General features: G+C 57.0%; 1 protein-coding gene across 3 annotated transcripts in view; it reads left to right on the top strand.

The window, feature by feature from the left end:
- LINGO1 (leucine rich repeat and Ig domain containing 1) overlaps window positions 1–20,686 on the top strand; it is a 115,729-nt gene that overhangs the window by 54,056 nt on the left and 40,987 nt on the right. For 2 of the 3 annotated variants that reach the window (XM_038184910.2, XM_027465653.3), the window contains 2 exons: window positions 16,042–16,200; window positions 19,685–19,770. Coding sequence is in view for 1 of the 3 variants with exons in the window: in XM_038184908.2 (XP_038040836.1) it covers window positions 19,685–19,770 (86 nt within the window). In the remaining 2 variants the exon portion in view is untranslated. The remainder of the gene's footprint in view (window positions 1–16,041; window positions 16,201–19,684; window positions 19,771–20,686) is intronic. The other variant, XM_038184908.2, reaches the window with a different exon arrangement.

Below are 20,686 nucleotides of genomic sequence, written 5' to 3'. Positions count from 1 at the left end.
GCTCATGGGCAGCAGCGTTTGCCTGCTGCTGTGAGTTATGATCTACCTTGCAGAACAGGAGCGGGGCGCGGACTCGCTCGCTCCTCGGCAAGCTGCTGCTGTATTATTGATAACCCAGAGCCCAGCGATTATTACGTGTATAAATTCATTTTAATTCCTTCTGATTGCTACTGTGATTACATTACGTGCCAGGTTGTACTTGCCCTGGCACTGATCAGCTGCTCCAAGCCACGGCAGGGTTTACATCCAGGGATGGGCTTAATGAGCCTGGTAAATGAGACAGGTCTGGTTTTTCCAGGCAGGGCTTTGGCCCAGGCCCACCCAGGGATTCAGGTGCGTGCAATTGCCTGATTCCAGCCGTGGTGGCTGCTTGCTTCTGCAGGTCAGTGCGTTGTGACTGTTTTGAAGCCACAGCCCTGCGTCTTCACCCAGCGAGGGGCAGCCCCCGGCCCCAGCAGCACCAGAGGGACACCAGCTGTGCCGTGCCAGTCTTGTTTCCTTCTCAGCTCTCAGTTTGCAGCCTCGTGTTTGGGCCTTTTTAAAGGAGGAAAAAATAAATCAGTTCATTTTATAGGCAAAAGTTCCAAGCTGGCCAAAGCCCTGCGGCAGCTGCCGTGCCAGCAGCTCGCTGTGCCCAGTGAGCACGTGTCAGCATGTGTGGGGCAGATCCTACAACATCCCAGCGCGGTTTCTGCGCTCAGCACCACCCCACAGCATCCTCTGGGTCCTGAACGGACACCCACTGTCAGTGCTCCACCATGAACACATCACCCCAAGGCCGGGGAGCGAAGGACTCGGGGCACTTTGCACACATTGCAGAACCACCCCCAGCCCGTGTCCTCGCTTCTTTTTCCCAGCCTTTTCCACTTTCTGTGCAGCGACAATCTCAGGGCCGGAGTCACAAAGGTATTTGGGCACCTGCAGATGCAGAGAGAAGCCAAGAAAGATCGGGCATCTGCATCCTTTTAATTTGCCTGGAAGATGCCCCCCCACGTTTCCAAAATCTGGCTGCTGGGGCCAGGTAAAGCTAATTGTGAGTAATTCTGGTGGTTTGCTTCCTCCTGTGCAAACACTGACAGGATCAGCCCCCCGGTTACTCAACAGAAAACACAAAATACAAACAAATTGCTCTTCGTATCGTAACATTTTAAAATAAAAATATCAATAAGGAGCTAAGTCAAACCTGCGTTTTAGATACAACAGATTATTCAGTGGAAAAAGCGAAAACAAGGAAGCTCCTCCGAGTACGATAACAGCAAACACAGACATATTGCTTTTTCGGATCTCCAAATCTCAATACCCAAGATCAGTAGAAAACTAAGTAGAAAATGCTTTTTATAGGATTCAAATTCCAATTAAATTAGAGCAGATTATTCAACAAGAAAGCCTACAAAATGAAGCCTCAGTTTTGTAGGCTCATGTATTGGAAAGCAAAATGCAAATATGTTGCTTTCCGGCTCGCAGGTTTTCAACCCAAAAGACAAACTTACTTTAAGTAAAAATTATTTCATTCAAATTCTGGGGGAATCGACTCGGGGAACTGATCCTCGGCTGAATTATTCAGCTTTTTTTATCAACAGACTTCTTTCTTCCCTCCTTATTCTTAATTTGCCTATTCATAAATCCCACCGCTTTGTCAGTCACAAGCAATGCTTTCCAGTGTCTTTGACAAAGCAAAAAATTAGCAGGGAAGGGAACTGGCGCAGAAACGCTTTGCTGCAAAATATTTCCTAGCGGTGTGAGGCGTTTCGCTCGCTCTTCCTGGAGCTTTAATGCCAGAAGAAATCGATGGGATCATCTCGGCTGACCTTCCTGTGAGGCTTCCACCCTGGGCTTGGGGACGATCCCCGCGTGTCCCTGCAGCACCGCTTGGTCCCCACAGTCCCCAGAGGCTGCAGGGACCACGGGGAAGGGGTGACGGGGGCAGGATGCCCACGCCGGCAGCCCCACTGAACCGTGGGCAGCACTGGGGGATCATCGTGCTTTTGGGACCTCTGCTTTGAGCTGCGAGGTCCCGCTGGGCATGCCAGCAGGCAGCCACTCCATTTCTCCTTCCAAGCCCGGTGTCCCCTCTGCAGCTCGCAGCTTTGACTTCCAGCCACTGGATCTCATTACGTGAGCCTGCGTGGGTTGCGGGTGTTTCCAGGGGAAATACCGGTGATCATGAATCTTTCCTTTTGATCTGCAGACATGAAGCTCTGCTGATCTAAGGAGGACTCAGAGGTTACAGGGAGAGCTTGAGTCAGAGGGGTAGAACTAGATAAAAATCTCGGTTCGGTAATTTTATTAGGAATCGGGAAATATTTTAACAGGGGGATGAAATGTATCTTTAAACGCAGAACTTAAAAAGAAGGATGGGATTCGTTCAACTGACACACCGGAGGAACTGTAGGACCTCAGAAACAATTTGTAAAACCTCATTAGAAAGGAGACAGCTCTGCGAATCCGCCCAGCTTCTGCAACCAGCTCCGCGCCTTCCTCCTTCCTCCAGCCTGCAGCCGCTCGCTGCTGCGCTGTGGAGGGGAAACTGCCCCCATTACCCCCGCAGGCACCGGGATCTGCCAAGCTGGGGGATTTAGGGGCTGAGATGGGCTCCCCCTGACTGTGCCATGAGCTGCTGGTGGTCCTGGCATGCACGCACCCCACCGTGGTGGCTGGAGGGGACGTGTCACCCTGCCCTGTCCAGCCTGGCCGCAAGCGCTCAGAGCGCTGCCTTTTTTTGCCTCCTGGCACGCAGGAGGGACACTGGAGATTTTGGCAGTGGGGTTTCTGGTCCCCGGGAAGCTATTGGAGATGGCTTACATGATTGAGAGGTGCTTGGACATCTTGGTGCTGGGGAAGAAGTGTCCCTGAGCACTTCTCCTCCCTCGTTTCCTGCGTGGGGTGAAGGCTGCCCAGCCCTCGGGGCTCCGGTTGCGGGTGAGACCCCCTGAGCAAGGAGGGTGGAGAACTGGGAGGGAACTGCTGCAGAGCCTGGAGCGGTGGCAGGAGCAAAGGGCAGCTCACGGAAGATGCCTCGTTCCCCCAGGATGCCTGATCCTGAGCTGGTGGCTTCTCGGTGCTGCCTGGGGCACGGCGAGGGCTCGACCTGCTCCATACAGAAGGGACCAAGCCCAGGAGCTACCCATGCTCCCAGAGCTGGGGAGGGAGAGGCAGAGAAGGAAGGGGATAAAAGGCTGGGTACGGAGGGAGGTAAAGGCCTGCTGCCTCCATCTCGGTTCCCATTAGGGCTCCTCGAACAGCCCACGGCGTCCCCTCCGCGCGGAGGGTAATGGGCTTTCTGCAGAGCTCTCCGCTCCGCCAGGAGGGAATGAGAAAGCAATGTCAAATATATGTTTGAAATGTCAACAGAAAGGCCCCGCAAGATTGACTGCAGTCTCGTGAAATATTTAATTCTTTCTCTCCTTATGAAGAGAGACGTTAGTCTGGATGAAAGATTTATGCAGGGGGAGCAGGGCACGAGAGGAGAGGAGGGAGAGGGGGAAGAAGGGCGCGGGGAGAGGGAGGGGAGCGGCTCGCTGCCTCTGCCCCTAACGGGGCTCCTGTTTGATCTACCTGCCTATTACTCGTTGCTGGAAACGCTGGCTGCTGCTTCATTATCTCGGCCTCGTTTATTTCTGTCGGCCTCTTTTCCCCTTGTGCTGCCTTTATCCTCGCCCAGACGCCTATCGCGGTGCCCGGGTGTGGTGCTGTGGGTTTTTGGGGACACAGCCGTGTCCGAGGAGGGTGGGGAAAGCACACCCGCTCTGCTCAGCATCAGTCCAGCCGTGTGGGGTTTGTGAAAGGGGAGCCCCCAAACAGCCAGGTGGGGCCCCGGAGCCCTCTTGGCGCTGCGTGTACCCAGCACGGGCTGAGGCAGGGGAGCCTCGCCTCTGCCCTCCCTCCCCTGTGATGTTAACAGCAGCAGCAATCAGTGCTGGGTCACGCCAGTGAGACCAGAGCCTGCTGAGGAAGCATCTCCCCACCCCTGCAATTCGGGAGGTGCCAGAGAGGAGTTCCCGCCAGGCACAGAGATGTAAAATTCAAAAAAAAACCACCTTTTTGATTCCACTGAATAGGGTTCTTTAAATAATTTCAAAACATTTTGACACTTGCTTTTCATTCCTAGTTCTTTTTGCAAAACTATAAATTACCTTAGATTTATTAACCTAAAAAATTGATTTTCTTTCATCTTGCATGTGTCAGAAATGGGACACTTTGACCCCTCCGAGCTTTTTTCCCAGAATTTTTGTGAAATGGGTAATTTGTCACAATTGATCCTTTTGGGGAAGGCTTTGAATTTCAACAAACCGGTATTTACTGACGAAAACACGCTCAGTCGACGGGTTCCCAAGCCAGTCCTGTTCCCGCAGTGGCTGTGATCTCAGCCTTGCAGAGTGGAGGAAGGTTTTGGTTCACAACCAAAAGCATCCACGTCCTGCTGGAGATGTCTGCTGCAGGTGGGTGCCTCTCAGACGGTCTCAGCACCCTGCCACCCACCTAGCCCAGCTCCACAGCAGACGTGGTGCCAAAAATGCTGCCCCAAAGGGCCCCCTGCAGCCCTCGGGGCTCTGCGCAGGGCTCTCCGTGCACCTCTGCGCTGAAACCACCCGCACTGGCATCGCCGGCGTCCAAGCTGTTGCACTCACTGCAGCGTTAAACCTTGCTAAATGCCTTTAATATTTAATTGCTCTTTAAAAAACATAAATAGGCAGGCTGTTAAATGCAACTCCTCGGGCAGAGTAAGGCAAGTCGTGTTTGTTACCCAGCGACCAGTGGCATCTTGCAAGATGCGCTCGGTGTGGTTGGAAACCTAGGGCTGGGGAAGCATTTCCTTTCCTTCTCTGTGATTTTGGGAGCAGGCAGCTGACAGTGCTCAGAGAAATCCCGTTTCCTTCCACCCCAAACCCGCAGCCTGGTGCTTGGTGACCGTGCCCGGGCGCATGGTGATGGAGAGGGGGTCGGAGAAGCATCACATCTGCTGCTCAGCCCCTCTCGCACCGCGCAAGCAGCGCCTAGCTCCTTCCTCAGCATGCAATTCGTAGGTGCTAGGTGGTGGGGTCGGGGATGGTGGCCCTGTTCTCTGCAGGTGACGGTGGTGGCAGCACAGTGCAGCAGTGTGGAGTTGTATCTTTAGAGGGTTTTGCTGCAAATTGCCACCTCCAGCTGTGCCAGGTTTCCCAAGGGCTTTAACTCCAGCCCCACACGTCCTGGTGGGGGAAGACAATTCTCCAGTGAGACACCAGCTGGAGACCCCAAGGCTTGGGGCTGGCTGTTGTGAAGAGCAAGTTACAGCCCATAAAGCAGATGTGTGGGCAGGTAACACTTGGGAAATCTGCAACAAAGCAAGAAAAAGCCCCCACCATAACACCTTCAGAAGTTCACAGAAGGTTCAGCTGATGCGTCGAGGGAGAATTTAGCTTTATTAGCAAGAGAAGGGTTCAGCCAGTCCTTCCTAAGCACCCGAGCCAGCAGCCCTCACAGCAGAGGTGGGAGCAATGCAAAGAGCATCCTCCCCTGCCATCACCTGCACACTCGTCCGGCTCCTTCAGCACCGCCAGCACAAGTGGTGGGTGAACCTCCACACATCTAGAGGCTGATTTTTCAATCAGACGAGCACTTCAGCCTCCCAGAGTTCAGGTACTTGTCTCTCCACTGCTACTCCTGCCTCTTCAGTGCCAACAAGTGGGCTGGAGATCCCGAGAGAGCGAGCTTTGCTCTCAAGTTGCCGGTGCCCGGGGCTCGTGGGTTGGGGGGTGGCAGGAAAATAGCCGCTCTTTGAGCTCGGCTCCCCGTTGTTCCCCCCCAGCAGCAGCTGAGCCACCACCAGCTTCTGACTCTGGAGAAATGCTGCAGGCCTGCAGCAGCACCGGGGAGCTGCCGCTAAGTGCCCAGGAATAATGACCCCACTGGCGGAGCGGAGACGGGAGGCAGCGGAAGCAGCAGAAATAGCAACAAGCCAGGAGCTCTCCGGTGCTGGAGGGCTCGGGGAAGGCTCGGGCTGAGTGCTGGGGGCCAGATCCCCTTGGGTTTTTCTGCACAAGGCCTTGTTGGAGGAGAGCGAGCAGCCGGAGAGGTTTGCACCTCACCACGGCACCCCACTGCCTGCAGCGTGCCCCCGTGCGCAGCGTGACCCCTGCGCGGGCAGCACCTTCTGCGCCTCCTCCTGCACACGGTGAGGATGGGGTGGGCTGCGAGGCTGCAGCAGCCAGGACAAGCTCTTGCAGCCGAGCCACCTGGAGCAGAAACGCTGTCCCAAGGGACCCGCTGCTTGTCTTGTCCTTCTCCTCCCATGGGGCCCCTCCGGACCTGCCCAACGCAGCACAGCAGCCAACTCGCAGGCTGCTCCCAGCTCTCTGCCTGTTCCTTTCTCTCTCTTCCTCCACTTTTATTCTCCCTCTCCTGCAGAACCAAAACATTTTGGAGGCTCTGCACTCCGTGCTAGCCTATTATTCACAAACCCTCCTATCTCCCTGCTTCAGGATGCTGCCTGGATCCGACCAATTACCAGCTCCCTTGATGTATAACACCATAAAACCCTTAACCTCATTATAGAAAATTTCTTTTGAATGGCCTTTAAAAACCATCTCATTACACAGGAAGAACTGTAATTACCTTTAACAAGACAGAGATATTGTGCGAGCGACTGCGTTCGGGCTGTCAAAACAGCAGCGCTGGGAGTTCATCTCCAGCCGGTTGCACCACAAGGGCAAACGCTTTGTAATTCCTCCCCCTGCCCCGTGCTGCATCCCGTTCCTCCTCCTGCGCCCCTCTCCTCCTCTCTGCCCACCTTCGGCGAGCAAACACAGCTCCTGAGCTTCAGGTCCGGGTCTTGTCTCTAACATTTTTCATCTCTGCAGGGCTCAGAGGTAGCTCACGGCCGATGGTGTCCAAGGGTCGCTGGGGCTCCCGGTGGGGACGGGGTGCTGGAAGGGTTCCCAGGGCTCAGCACAGCCCCAGCACCCCTGGCATGATAAAACCCTTCCTGAGAAAGGGAGGAAAGCGGGCAGGAAAGGCTTCTTTAGGGCATTTCCCCCCTTCCTCTGCTAGGACCAGGTTTGGCTTCTATTGACCAACCAGGACGGGCACGGGGCCACCTCCTCCACCAGGACGTGGCTCCACAGCTCCTGGTGGAGGAGGACTGGAGGGGTTAAGTTGTTTTCCTCACTGCACGCGTGTGACTCAAAAGATGGTATTTTTTCCAAACAAAATTTTTCCATCCCATCTGTCACTAATGTCAATGCACTCCTTTGCCCAGATCCAGATTTCTTTTTTTTTTTAAACATTAAAATCCGACATTATTTTAGAAAACTCAGAGTACGTGTTGCCAGAGCTGTGATATTTTCCATTTCTCAGAAAGTCGCTGCTGCAGCGTTTAACCCTTGGTGCTCATCCCGAGGGGCTGCGCTCTCCTGGCCCCTGCCGGGCACCTCTGCCTCCTGCTGTCCCTTCTCTCTTGGGAGCTTTCGGGCTGCTCGTTTCCTGTGACCCTTTATATTTTTCTGCCTTTGGGGTGTTTTTATTTTATTTATTTATTTTATTTTATTTTGATGTGGCTGTCCTGCGCTTCACAGCCAGCCAGAGGGCCCCAGCAAACGCTTCTGCGGCTTCACCTCCAAAACGTGCACCTGGTTTGTGCTGGTCTTGTGCTGTGCCAAGGAGAAGAGGGTGCACACCAAGCAGGGCAGCTGGGCCCCTGCTAATTGGCCTTAATTGGCCTTAATTGGCCTCCCTGGAGCCCCTATGCCATCCAGCTGGTGCTCCAGGAGCTGTTCGTAAGCCCAAGCCCAGCCCCCTGAGCTTGGGTGCATCTTGGGCTGCTTCCCTTCCTGCCCGTACGGAGCTCATCCCTGGCTGTTGGTGGCTCTTGTTGTGTCTCTGATGGCTTTTTTGGCTCCTGCCTGAGGGAGAAGCCAGCCCTCGCTGCCTCCTGGTGCATTCCTAAAGCGTTGTGGTGAGTTTTGCCCCCCCCAGCAGGGCTGTGGAGAGGCACCAGCTTCCCTGCTGTGTGAGGTTCCCCGTGTGCCTCCTTGGGGCTGGGCTTTTTCACGCGTTGTGTGCGTAATTCCTGGGCTGGGGTGGGCAGCCTGGCCCAGCCTCTGCACGTTGGTTCCTCCTCGTGGTCCTGCTCAGGACCCCCAACCTTGCCAAGGGCACCTCGTGGTGCTCTGGGGCTGGGGCCTGCGCCTGTGCTGTGGGGTATTTGGCTCAGCTTTTCCCACCTGCAGGGTGCTTTCAGGTGCAGGTCCTGCCCAGTGGGGCTCTCTGGGGCAGCTGTGGCTGCGGGACGGGTCCCTACCCCCCAGGGACCCTTCCCCAGGGCTCCCCCTGTTTCAGCCTCCCCCTGGGAGCGCCTTGGTGCAGCCCCCTCATCTCTGACCTTTCCAGCGCGGTGTTGGCTGCCGGAGCCGTCTCCAGCTCCGTTTGCTTTCTAATGGCTCTGTGGGGATGGCGAGGGAGCGGGCAGGCAGTAAAAAGGGAGAGGAGAGAGAAGGTCAGAGCTGCTGGTGTGCCACAGTAACTCACCAAATGTTGGGGTGCTACGTTTCCGTGTGCTGCCCCCCCGGCTGCCTAGGCAGGGATGGGGTCCCCGTGCCATGGGGCTGGCAGCTTGGGGATGTGCGGCTCCCCCAGAGGGGGGTTGGAGACCCTCAGGGTGTCCTCACGAGGTGCTGGGGGACTCTGCGGGTGTCCCAGCCCCTCTGCCATCACGCACCTTGGTTGTGCCCTAAATTAGTGCATGTGGGGGTGCCCTTGTGCTGCCTCCAACCCCTTCTAGCTCTCCACCCCAGTCCCAGCACATCTGCCAGCTCTTCCTCTGCCAAATCCCACAGCGGGGCCGTCCCCTGCCCAGCCGAGGTTCGTTTGATGGCCTTTGTGGTGGCGGAGCAGAGCCCGGTGACCTCGCCATGTGGCTGTGCCAGCGTGCCCTGAGCCTGCCGGGGGCTCGGGGTGGGGTGCCAAGGGAGCAGCCAGGTGCGTGCAGCACAGGCAGGGAAAGGCACAGTTCACAGGGCACAGGAGTGAGATTTTGAAGTTCTGGAAGTGCAAACAAAGGAGTTGAGAGGATCACAGGTCGGTGCCAGGCAGCCAGCGGCCAGGTCTCACCCTAGTCGCTGCGTTCCTCATCTGGGTGCTCTTTTTTCTGCAGACTGTACCCAAAATCTGGGGCTTGCCCAAACTTCTGGCAGGAGGCTGAGTGTTTTATCTCCCTCGTGCCCGGCTCTCGGTGCCCCCACGCCAGCTGCAGGCTCTGTGGATGGCTGCCCAGCCCGGCGCTTTTTCCAGCCCTTGCCTTGGCTATTTCAGGCTCCCGTGCGGTGTCCTGGGGACGCTCTTTTGTGTGGCGTGCAGGTCGGTGAATATGTAATGTGCTGTTCTAGGGCTTTATTGCTTCTGTGCTGCTCTGATGTAATGGCATTCGGAGAGCTCTGGCGCTCCTGTTAGCAGCTGGAGGGGAGCAGAGGAAGGATGTGCTTCCTCTCCCAGCCCATCATCTTCCCCTCCTGATGCTCTCAGCCACGATATAGTGGTCTGAAGGAGACAACTTGTCTCTATTAGCACTCGGTGCACAGCAGTCGGGTGGATCGTTAGGAGCAGCTATGGATCGGCCTTGTTTTTAAAAGGGATCTCAAATATTTGGCCAAAGCCCCGTTGGAGCGTTTTCAGCTGTTGGGGAACCTTCTGCTAGACAACTTGGCTTCCCTGCGCCTACAGCCCCTACCCAAACATGCTCAGAGGCTTGTGGCAGTCTCGATGTGAAGGGGAAGGAACTGGTGAGGCTTCATGCAGCTGCAGGGGGAGCACTCACTGGGGGCAGCGCAGGGTGGCACGGGTGCTGGGGGAGCCTGCAGCAGCCTGCGGGGTGGGCAGGCTCCTGCCTTAGTTAGATGGGGTTGGAAATGTTCCCCTCCTCGGGATCTCCATAATTCGGGGTTTAACTCATGTTCCTAGCTGGACTCGGATCAGCTTCTTCTGGGCTGTGACCCGGAGGGCAGAGCCTGCTCCACACTGAGCCCCAGGGGCCCGACCCAAGGTGTCTGCAGCTGGCAGGAGGTGTGAGTGACGTGGATTAATACTGCACAGAAAAGAAGTCAAGCTTCTGGTGTGAGATCAGTGGGTCAGAACTTGGTGGCATTTGAAGATGCACCTCATTAGCAGCTCATATCTTGGCGCTTTCCGTTCGTTCCCCTGACCCCTTTCCCTGCTGTCCCGGGGAGCTGCTGAGATCACCTCGGCTGCACGGGACAGCGCTTTTGTGGCTTCTATCCCATGGACAAGATGGTGATGAGAGGAGGTGAAAGAGCTGCTGGTCGCTGCGGCGCAGTGACAAGAAGCCATCGGTGCTCACAGCCACCATGGCCGGGCTTTTGCTCCAGGCTGCCTCAGGGCACCCCGGTCCCCCCGTGCTGTTGAAGTTGCGGTGCCTCTGGGACCAGTCCTGACAGAAAGGTGAGATGGGGAGAGCCTGGGGAGCCCCAGGCTGTGGTCCTGCCCTGCAGGAGGATGGAGGTTTGTTGGGAAGACTGCACAGGGAGTGCCTGTGCTGCTCGGGAGGTGAGCAGAGGCTGGGTGTGTGCGGGGTGTAAGCCAGCACCGATGAGGAGCGGCGAGGTGAGAGGTGCTCTGGGCAGGGCATGTCCTCAGCTGGCTGTGACCTTGCCCAGCACCAGGTTTGGGATCTTTGCACAGAGACCCTTGTTTGGCAGCTCAGGTGTCGTCCTCAAGGCCAGGGCTCAAGGTCGAGGCTGTCTCCTCCTTCTGGACTGGGGTCTCCCGTAATTCCCGTGCTTGTCTTCTCTCCCCACGCGCGCACGCCGCTCTGCCTTCCCCTTGGAGAAAGCTCATCTGCAACCCTCGGCTCCTCTTTCCCCGTGGAGGAATTGCCAGGGTCAGAGGCTGGGGCTGTGGGGACGACCCCTTTGTGGGTAAGCCGGGACGAGGCAGGTGCCATGCGGCTTCTCCACATCAGCAGAGTGTGCCAGAGAAGATGCACTTCCCTCCGGTCCCCAGAGTCGTCGGGAGCTGCGCTGAGCTTTGCTCAAATGGAAGATGCTTATGTACACTTGTGTAAGCAGTGAAGTGACTCAGGATGCCCACTCAGTCTTCTCTCTCCACAGCTTGTTCCCCGAGTCCCTCCGGATGCGTCTGAAGCATCCTAAATAAGACCCGTGCGCGAGGTGGAGGCTGCGCCGAGCTGCTCGGGGAAAAAAATAGGCCACTGCTTTTCTCACGCAGGCAGGCATTTAAAGAGCCTGTGCAGGAGGAGTGTGGGCGTGTGGCGAAAGGCGAAGTGAGGAGCCCTCCCCTCCCTCGGCAGCTCACCTGCCCTGCACAAAATGGGGACGCCGGGGAGCCTGGCTGCCTTCTGGTGGCCTTCGTGGTGGCCCTGGCTCTGCACAGCTCTCCAGCAGAGACCGCACAGGAGGAACAGTTTCCATTTTGCTTTGCCTGCCTGTAGGATTCACAGAGCTGCTCGATTTCTACCTCTGCACCCAGAGAAGTCGATGGCAAAACCGGCTCCCCAAAAAGGGGCTTGGTGCTGGGGCTGGCAGGAGTCCCTGCGCTCCCCTGCCGGTTTCTCCAGGCAGAGCATCCATCCGTCTTTGTCTTCCACCCCGAGACGCTGTCTCTTCGCTAATTAAATGAGGAATATCATCTCTTTACGTTGCTGTCAGCTGACTTCAAATTAAAAAGGGACCTATAGGAGCAGGAAAAAAAACCCTATCCTCCCTTTGTGGGTTGCCTGACTTGTTGTTGAAGTTTTTTTTGCCGACGGATAATTCCATCTGAAGGTCTCCCGCGATGCTGCGGTAACCCTTGGATGCTGTTCAAGTGCAGCCTGGCCCCCGGCGAGTGCTCATTGCCTCCTAATTGCTCTAAATAAGTTGGGAATGATGAAATTAAAGTGCCATTGATATCAGGCAGCCCTGGCACGCTGCAGTTGCAGGCGCGTGAGGGAAGTGGACAGATGGGGAGATGTTAGGATAATGGGTATTAAATGTGGATTTTACCCTGTTTGGGATCCCCAGCTAGGCACGGTTCAACTTGGCGGCTCAGCAAGTTTGGCAGCTTCCCTTCTGGCAGCCCAGGTGAGCGTTTGGCACGGGTTGGTTCCGTATGGGACATAGAAATAAATCCACTCCTGGATGACCTCTTGGCTCCCTGAGGTCCCTGGGAGTTGCGCTCCTTGGGGCCGGAGCTGTGTGAAATAACCCCGAAGCCATAAAGCCCCCGAGCCTATAAATCCTGGGTCGCTGGGCTTTGGGGTGATGTGGATGAGCTGAGGAGGTGGGGCTGTTGGGCTGTGCTGCTTTGTTGGGCAGGACTGAAGTTCCCTCCCTTCATCTTTTCCTAAACACTAAGAGGTCTCCGCCACTCCTGTGCCTGCACATAAAGCTGCCCTCTGCCTTGAAGTGTGGTGTAAGGGGCTGAAAACCGAGGTTTGGGGCTGGGAGCTGCCCTGGGGAATGTGTGGGGTCTGCCCGGCAGCATTCAGCAGCTGCTCGAGTGCTCTGTTCACCAGGACGCGTCTGCTTCCAGTTTCTTTTGCTCGTGATTTTAGGGTCTGTAGTCACAGGGAAGGCTGCTGGCAGTGTTACCGTGTCCCATAGCAGTGGAGGCGCATGGATGGGACCCAGACCTTGAGCTGGGACCACCCCATGAGCCTGGGGTCTGTTCCCAGCTGGAATAGCCTGGTGAGAAACAACCTGAGCCTGGGCATGTGGACCAGCAATTCAGCCTCATCCCTGCTGGGTGCTCCCCTCCCCGAGCTGCCCAGGTGTGGTAGGGTGGTGCTCGAGGGGGCCGCGCTGCCCCAAATACCCCATAGCTGGTGGCTGCAGGAGGCAATGGGATTCCTGCAGCTGCAGGCACTGCTGCTGTGGCCTTGGCTTACAGGTGGCCCTGCTCCTGCCATCCTGCTCGCAGCCCTGAAGACGGACGGCAGGCATGGCGCATCAGCTTGCTTTCCAGAAAAGTGCCGCTCGCTTTAATCATTGCCCAAGGTCTGGGCTAGCATCCAGCTGCCTGGATTTGGACGATAACTCCTGATGCTGCCTGAGCTGGCCTCGTGGAGTGGCCCCTGGATGTCCCAGCTGGGCTGTGGGATGCAAAGCTGGCTGCAAAGGGGTTGGAAAGCCGTGTGGGTGCTGTCTGAGCCACCTCAGCCCTGATTTCAGCTTCCCCGTGCCTTGTAGGATGCGTGCCCTGTGACACGCTCACCCCGGGGCCCGCTGCCCAGATGTGGGTTGAGGCAGCAGGATCCTTGCTCCAGGATTGGGGCTGGACAATTCAGGGTTCGGGACCCTGAAGCTCCCCCCACTGTGCATTTAAAGGCCAAAGGAGAGGCGCTTCCTGACCCTGTCTGACCTTCTGTGGGACAAAAGCCCCAAATCGTCCTCTGCTGATGGCTTTGCCAAGTGCAGGGGCCCTTTTGGGGCTGAGCAGCACCCGGAGGCAGGGAGCTGCGGGGCCGCGGCTCTGTTGGTAGGATGAGGTCTCCAAAGCCACGAAGGAGCAGCAGTTGTTCCTGGTCGGGGTGTTAATTAAAGCACATTGCCTTCCCCAGCAGGACCAGGCTGCAGGGGTGTGGGGACGATGCTGTTGGTGCTCTCCAAATGCCCGGTGGCGACAGTGGAGCACCCGGGTGTCCCTGCTGGATCCTGCCCCTTGGTCCCTCTGCCCCGGGATGTCCTGTCCCTGTCCCTGCCCCACAGGGCAATAGGAAGACTCCCAGGAAGGCTCACGCTGCCTGGAGCCTCCCACCCCAAGGTGAAGCCTCTCACCGTGTCCACCTCCAGCAGCTGCTTCCCTGCATCGTGGGCTGTAAACGTCCCCTTAATTTAGTGCCTGCAGTGCACTAAAGCAGCAGCCTTAGCACAGGCTCTGCATAATCACCCAGGGGGCTCTGGATGCGGGGCTCTGGCACGTGGCTGCGCTCCCCGGGGGCTGGAGCCTCGGTGGCCGATGCCTCCCTTAGCCCTGGTGCCTCTGCCCATGCCCAGGTCCCACCCTGGAGGTGCTGGGGGCTCTGCTGAGCATCCCCACGACTCGCTGTGGAAGGAGAATCCCCTGTTAAATAGAGAGATCCAGCCTAATCCGAGCGGGCAGCGATGCGCGTGCCTCCCCAGCCTCTCCTTTCTTCTGGCTACACTCGCTAGCGAAAGGTGGCTTTCTCCTTCACGGGAGAGAACAACAGCTCTGACCTTGAGGAGAGAAATGAGGAGGGTTTGGAGTTTTCCTTCCCTTTTTGTTGCTATTTTTTTTCATGCAAAACATTCAAGTTGAGAGGGATTTTTGCTTAAACAATTTATGCCCAGTGGATAGATTTATTTCACTCGGCTGCCAACCACAAGAAAGCCCCGTAATTCCCTGTGGCGTGGCGTTTTTGTTTTTTTTTTTTTTTCAATACTCATAAATACTCCGTGCTGAATCTGAGAATGCTCTGTGCAGGCGGGAGGAGCGCTGCTCCTGCCCTGCTGCCTGTGCTGGATGTGCCCTGGGTGATGCTCAGCGCATCCTCAATCCCCTCGTCTTGCCCACAATGTCCCCGAGGAGCCTTCCCTGAAGCTCTGGGAGCTGCCCCCCCGCACCTGACCAGCTCTGCTCCCCCCTTATTTCCACCTCTCGGGGATAAGGGTTGTGTACAAACTGTTTTTTCCATGTCCTTGGCACCAAGAGGTGCTCCGTAGGCAGCGCATCCGACTCCCACCTGGCTGCCACCTCCCACGCCTCCGCTCCCTGCCCATGCTGCTCGTACCCCGCTGTCCCGGCTGGGCAGAGAGCACATTGCCAGGCTGCTGGGTGTTGTGCTCCTTCCAGGGAGGAGGGGAATGGGGAAGGTTCAGTTCAGGATCTGAAGATTTATTTCTGAGCAGGTAGCAGAGACACAAAGCGAGTTTTCAGCTTGGCAGCGGAGTGGGGAGTCGGGGTTAAAAAAGATAATAAAATAAAGGAGATTCTCAAATTGAAAAGCAGGCTCAGAGGGAGACGTGTTCCTTTAAACACGTCAGAGCTGGCCATTTTTAATGCTGGTGATGGATTACTTAATATTCTGTCCCGAAGCCCCGTTCCATGGGATGTGCCTGCAGGACAGGGGTGCCCGGCTCGGGCACGGGGGCTCCTGAGCTGCCGCGGCATCGCCTGCTGGGCAGCCCCTGGTGCCTGCCTCGGTTTCCCTTTCCTGCCTGCTCCCCAAAAAACTTATCCATGAGGTTTGGGGAGCCCTGGCTGCCCCGAATCATCCCTGCTGGGGTGAGTTAATGCAGGGAGGGCTGCGGGCAGATACCTGTGTGTGTGTTACCGAGGCAGCAGCGGTGGCTGAGCATCGCCGTACGGCTGGGTGCTGCTGAGGTGCTTAGCCTAAGCTGCGTCTAATCCTCTTTCATCCAGCAATCAGGCTAGTGAGCGAGCAAGAACAGGTTTTCTGACACCGGCCTCAGGATCTGGTGGCACATGCTGGAGGGGAGCTGCCCCCGAGAGGAGCCAGAGCAGAAGGGGAACGGGGACGGGTCGGAGCCTCCGCCCTGAGCTCTGAGCGTGGCCTCTGGGTCTCGGGCTCCGGTGTCAGCTCTTGTTTCTGTAACGTTTTACAGCGTGTGATTTCTTTGCTTGGCCTCTCGTGGAACATAAACCAGATTTTTATAGCTGCGACTTTAGGTTGGATTAAAGGTTTGGTGTCTCTTTTTTTTTTTTTTTGACCATGCTCTGAGTCTGATCTTTGCTCCTCTGTCACACGCTGCTGGTGCACCCGGGGATCCCGCGGCTCCCCGGGGAGTGTTAGGAGTCCCTGCAGCGCAGGGAAATGCAGGGCTCTGGGTCAGCACTAGGGGGTAATTTGGGGGAGGACGAGAAGGAAAACTTGAAGCACGTTATAAATAGTTGGGTTCTCTTCCTGTGCATTACAACCCCAAAGTCCTCTGGGCATCTCCCCAGCTGCCGCTCCTTCCTGTGCCCTCGGTTACACGGGGCCAGGAGCTGCAGGGCTCTGTGGGGTGAGTACAGCGCTGTTTTTTTGTCCCCGCAGCCCCTTCTCACTCTCCCTCCCCTCCTGTCCCGCAGGGCTGAGCGAGGCGCCCCGCTGCTCCGCGCCGGGTCCATGAGCCGGGCAGGACCTTGCCCTTGCCAGCCGGGGCCGCGGCACCCCCGCCTCGCTGCGCTGCACGGGAAGCGCCCCCAGCACCCGACACGGAGCCGGAGCCGCCAAGGTCTGCTGCCACGGTAGGTCCTGGGGTCGTCCTTCCCCGTGCCTCTGCCAGGAGAAGGGGATGCTGCAGGGCTCCGCGGCCCCGCCTGCCCCACGCGCGTCTCCCCATCGCAGCTTGCGCAGCGGGGGCTCGTATGAAGACCTGCAAAAAAAAAAAAAGAAAAATAAATAAATAAAGGTTTGGAGACTTTATGCACCGAATAATTCAGGTTTCAGTCAACAGAAACCGCTCACGAATTCAGGTTGTATTTAGCAAGCGGTTTTGGCTGGGGAGAAAAAGTGAAACAGTGAAAAGTTTGATTTTGACATTTTCAAAATGAAACCTTTCAGCCATCTGTTTCGAGATGACATTTCATTTTGAAAATTTTCTAGCTTTTTTTTTTTCTCCCAGTGTGTGTGTGGGGGGAAGCCACCTACAAACAAAATGAAAGCTTCACTTCAGACCAAACAGTGTTTCATTCAGCCTCGCCTTATTACCGGGGCTTTAAAATTTATCCAAGGACATAATTCATCATCTCTGCTGACCTGCGTTACCGTTCTCTGCTTCGGCCACCGAAACCCACAGAGGGTGAAGAAAACAACCCCCAAACGCTGGTTTCCCAGCCCAGCCCCTGGGAACGTGCTGCTGCTGGGGCTGGGAGCTGCAGCCCCGGAGCAGTGGGCAGCACGGGCACCCAAGCAGCAGGCAGGGGGTGAGGCTGTGCCCTGCGGAGCAGCGCGGGGAGGCGGCGGCTGCGAAACCCGCGAGGTTGTTTGCTTTGCGCGGGCGTCTGATCCGCGAGGCATGCACCACGCAGCGGGTTTATTTTTTTTCCTGAGTGAGAGCGAGCTTGGGAAGAGCCTGCGGTGGCAGAACATGTTGTACCACCGACTGAGGGGATGGCAGGAGAGGCTTTGCGGGAGCTAATTTTAGCTCTGGCGGAAAGCTCCCGCCTGCCAGGCGCGCACGCCGTGCCCAGCCCACCCAGCAGCCAGCAGCCTCCTGCCCGTGGCACCCACCCTGGGGGGCTGTGGTGGCCCCACGGTGGCCACAGGGCACCCGAGTGGTGCTGGCCTCGCTGGGCACCACGTCAGGGTGGAGCAGCGACAAGGAGGAGCTGATGTAGCTCCGCTCCCCAAACCCATCGCTGTTAGCACCTACCACAAAGAAAAAGCTGAGGCTGCCTCGTTAGAGGAGGAGGCTGCACTTCTCATCTCCTGCCCCCTCTCCATCCCAATGTGACCCTGTTAATGTTGCAGAAGCGCTGGAAGGGAAGGGAGGTGGCTGTGCTATGGGGCTGCGCCTGCCCCACGCTGGCTCGTGCCCTTAGGAGGAAGGAGCGAGGAGCTGGATCCTAGCGGGGAGAGCAGGAGAGGCCCCAAACTGTGCCATAACCCAGCCCTGTGCCGCAGGGACGTGTTTGCCACCCGTTTTCTAGCAGGGGCGTGCTGCTGGCACCTCCCTGGCTCCGGGCAGCCCGGGCACACAGGATGCCTGCTCCAGCAGGAGGCTGAAAATCCCAAAGCAGCGGGCAGGTGTCCGGGTCTGTGGGGGGCAGCAGGTGCTCGCCACCCATCCCGGTGTGCTCCACGTGCTCCTGTCAGTGCCAGCTCCTGGCTGAAGCTCACTGCTTGTGTCCTGGAGGCAGAAGTTGGAGCTGTGTGAGGTGGGAAGGCATCGAGGGCTGATGTGGATCTGAGCCCAATGATGGGAGCCAGCGGGGTCAGGGCTGTGCCATCTCACCTGCAGCTCGAATCTGGGCATGGCAGTGGTGGCTGGGGGGGATTTTGGGGGCAGAGACCGCCCTGTGGATGTGGGGCAGCCCCACAGATATGGGGCTGTCGTGCCCTGTCCCGTGGGGCTGTAGGGCTGGGGTTATCCCCCAGGAATCCCTGCCCTGGGAGGGATGCAGGGGCCTTTCCCTGAGACCCTGAAACCTGCTGAATCACTACCCCCTGCTCCCGCATGCACTGCTCCCATCTGCCCTTCTCCTTTTCCTCTCCCCCCCCCACCTCGTCTTTATCAGTAGCTAATGAAACAGGCAGGGAGAAACCCAATTCGTACAGTAATTAAATTTACTTAGTGGGTATTCAGCTGGAGTAATGAGAAGTTTAATTCAATGATTAGTTTTTTCTTTCATTAATTAAAAATGGAACAACGGTGCAGTTACAGTGGGCTGCATTGATCCTCCTTGTGGAAAGCTGCTGATGGAGGAGGAGGAAGGAAGACTTTTTTTCATTTTTTCCCCCTATCTTTCCTTAAAAGTCCTCACTGGATGCTCTCCCCACATACAAACACTTTTGGTGCCCCTCTCTCAGCTGCCCCCTTTGCCCAGGTGTCCCCAAATCCCCCAGGGGGATGGAGAAGGCTTGCTCAGGGCTCTGGTGGAGCAGAGTGGCCGAGCAGCCCCCTCCCCTGCTTCATGGGACCCCCCCATGCTCCCCACGTCCATCTTCTCCCTGGTTTGTCCCCCAAAGCAGCCTTTCAGCCCAAGGGGGGAGGCTTGAGATGCTGCCCGTGGGTGGGTGACTGCCAAGCAGGTCCCAGCCCACGGGAAGTTCGGGGTGGGAGAGTTGTTTTCCTTCCTAGCTAAACAGATTTGGAGCTATTTAAATACATTAAATTCATAAACATGTTTTGGGGGTTTTTTAAACAACTGATGTGCGATAGCAGGGGAAGAAAAAAAAAAAAAAGAAAAGTTAATCAAGATGTTTCCCGGCTCTCGGTGCTTTCTCCAGGCCCTGGAGCAATATTAGGACCTCTGCCCAGCCGTGCTTCAAAGGACAGGTCACGTTCCCCCGAAGCAGAGCTGCTGCTTTGCTCCTGTTTGTTTTCTTGACGTCGAAGGCTTATTTGGGTAGCTTTTGGGATCACTGAGATCCTCCGTATGAGACTTCATAAGGAAGCGCAGTCGATAACATAGATGAAACCCGGCGAGCGGCGCACCATTGATTTGTGCTGTGGATGCTGGGTGTGGGGGGGGCACAGGGGGTCCTGCAGTGGGGCTGTCCCCCCCAGCATCCCTCGTGTCTCCTGGTGCTCCCCCAGTCACCTGCTGGGCTCCTGGGCATCCTCCCCAGTGAGGCTGCCTGGCCCCACGGTGCTGATTTCCAACAGGGTTTTTTTTTACAAGGGTTTTTGCGTGCCTGTGTTCCTGAAGAGATCCCTGCAAATAATTCCCCAGTGCTCTGGCCCAAATCTGTCCCGGTAGCTGTCAGCGGATCGATGCTCTGCTAAGTACAGGTCTGCTCCATTTCCATGGGAAGATGCCTTCTATTCAGCAGTTCATTTTGGTCCTTTCAGGAGCAGGTCCACTCCATCCTGCTAGTCGTGTGCTCCTGTCCTCTGCAGCCTGATTTATAGCTCTTAAATACCAGCTCAGGTGAAGATTAAGTTCAGCTGAGCTCCCTTTTGGGAGGGAGAGGGGAAAAGTATTCACAGCTTTTTAATTCCTCTCCCACCTGCCTCTGAGAGACGCCGGGTTCAAAGCCCTAATTGCGATGTCGTTTCCCCCACAGTGCATGAGCGGGAGGCGGAGGAGCGGCCAAAGCCCAGCGCGCCCCCGGCACCTGATCCCCCAGCACCCTGCCTTCATCTGACCCGGGTAGGTGACACGCGAGCTCGGTCGCTGCCGGATCGCAGGGTGCGATGCTCACACGCCGTGGTCGTGCCGGGACCAGTTCTGGTCGGGTTTGTGTGGCTGTAAGGGCAGTGGAAACGCCTTCACCCCACGTGCGCCCCAGGGCTGCTGCCCGGTCCCCATGGGGCCAGCCCTACCCGTGTGCCTGGAGCTGTGTGAGCCATCGTGCTGGCACAGGAGAGGATTTTACCTTGGAGGAGGAAGGCGTTTAATGTGTTTTAGGCCGTTCTGTGCCAATGGCACTGTTGGGAAAGGAGGGCTTTTGGCGCTGGGCTGCACGGATGGGTTGCTCCTGCTCGGATCGCTCGGCGAGGGGCGAATGTTTGCAGGGAGCAAATCCGTACAGATGGCCACGTGCTGCAGCCTGGGGATTCGGGGCAGAAATAGCTTCATCCTCCAGGAGAGGGCAAGCGAGAGGGCCGGCGAGAGGCGGCGTTCCCTGAGATGTCTCTATTAGTGTCACCCAGCGCCGTGCGCTCGCCTCAGCCTCCTCGCAGCTCCCTCGCCGGGACAGTCGGAGAGCCAGGAGCAGGTTGCAGCTTGTACTGCACATCCGCAGCCCCGGCTGAAAGCTGTGAGCTGTCAGCTCGATGCGAGCGCTGCGTGAGGCAGCAAACATCAGAGCTGACTGGGCTCCGGCAATTTCCCAGGATGTCAGTCCTCGGGAGAGAACAAAGGGATCTCGGTGAAGAGCAGGAGTCGGTTTCCTAATGAAACAAACGCAAGAAAATTAGGATGATTCCGGTGTCTCTTCTACACCAGAGCTGGGAGGAGGAATTGTTCAGGTTGGGTGTTGTCAGACTGGAAGGGGACAGCGGGATGTGCTGTGGCCTGTCCCCTAGGTGCCACCAGCAGGGCTCAGCTGGGGGTGCCCAGGAGG

Source organism: Anas platyrhynchos, chromosome 11, assembly GCF_047663525.1.
Source record: "Anas platyrhynchos isolate ZD024472 breed Pekin duck chromosome 11, IASCAAS_PekinDuck_T2T, whole genome shotgun sequence".
NCBI lineage: Eukaryota > Metazoa > Chordata > Aves > Anseriformes > Anatidae > Anas > Anas platyrhynchos.
This window is presented reverse-complemented; position numbering and strand designations above follow the sequence as displayed.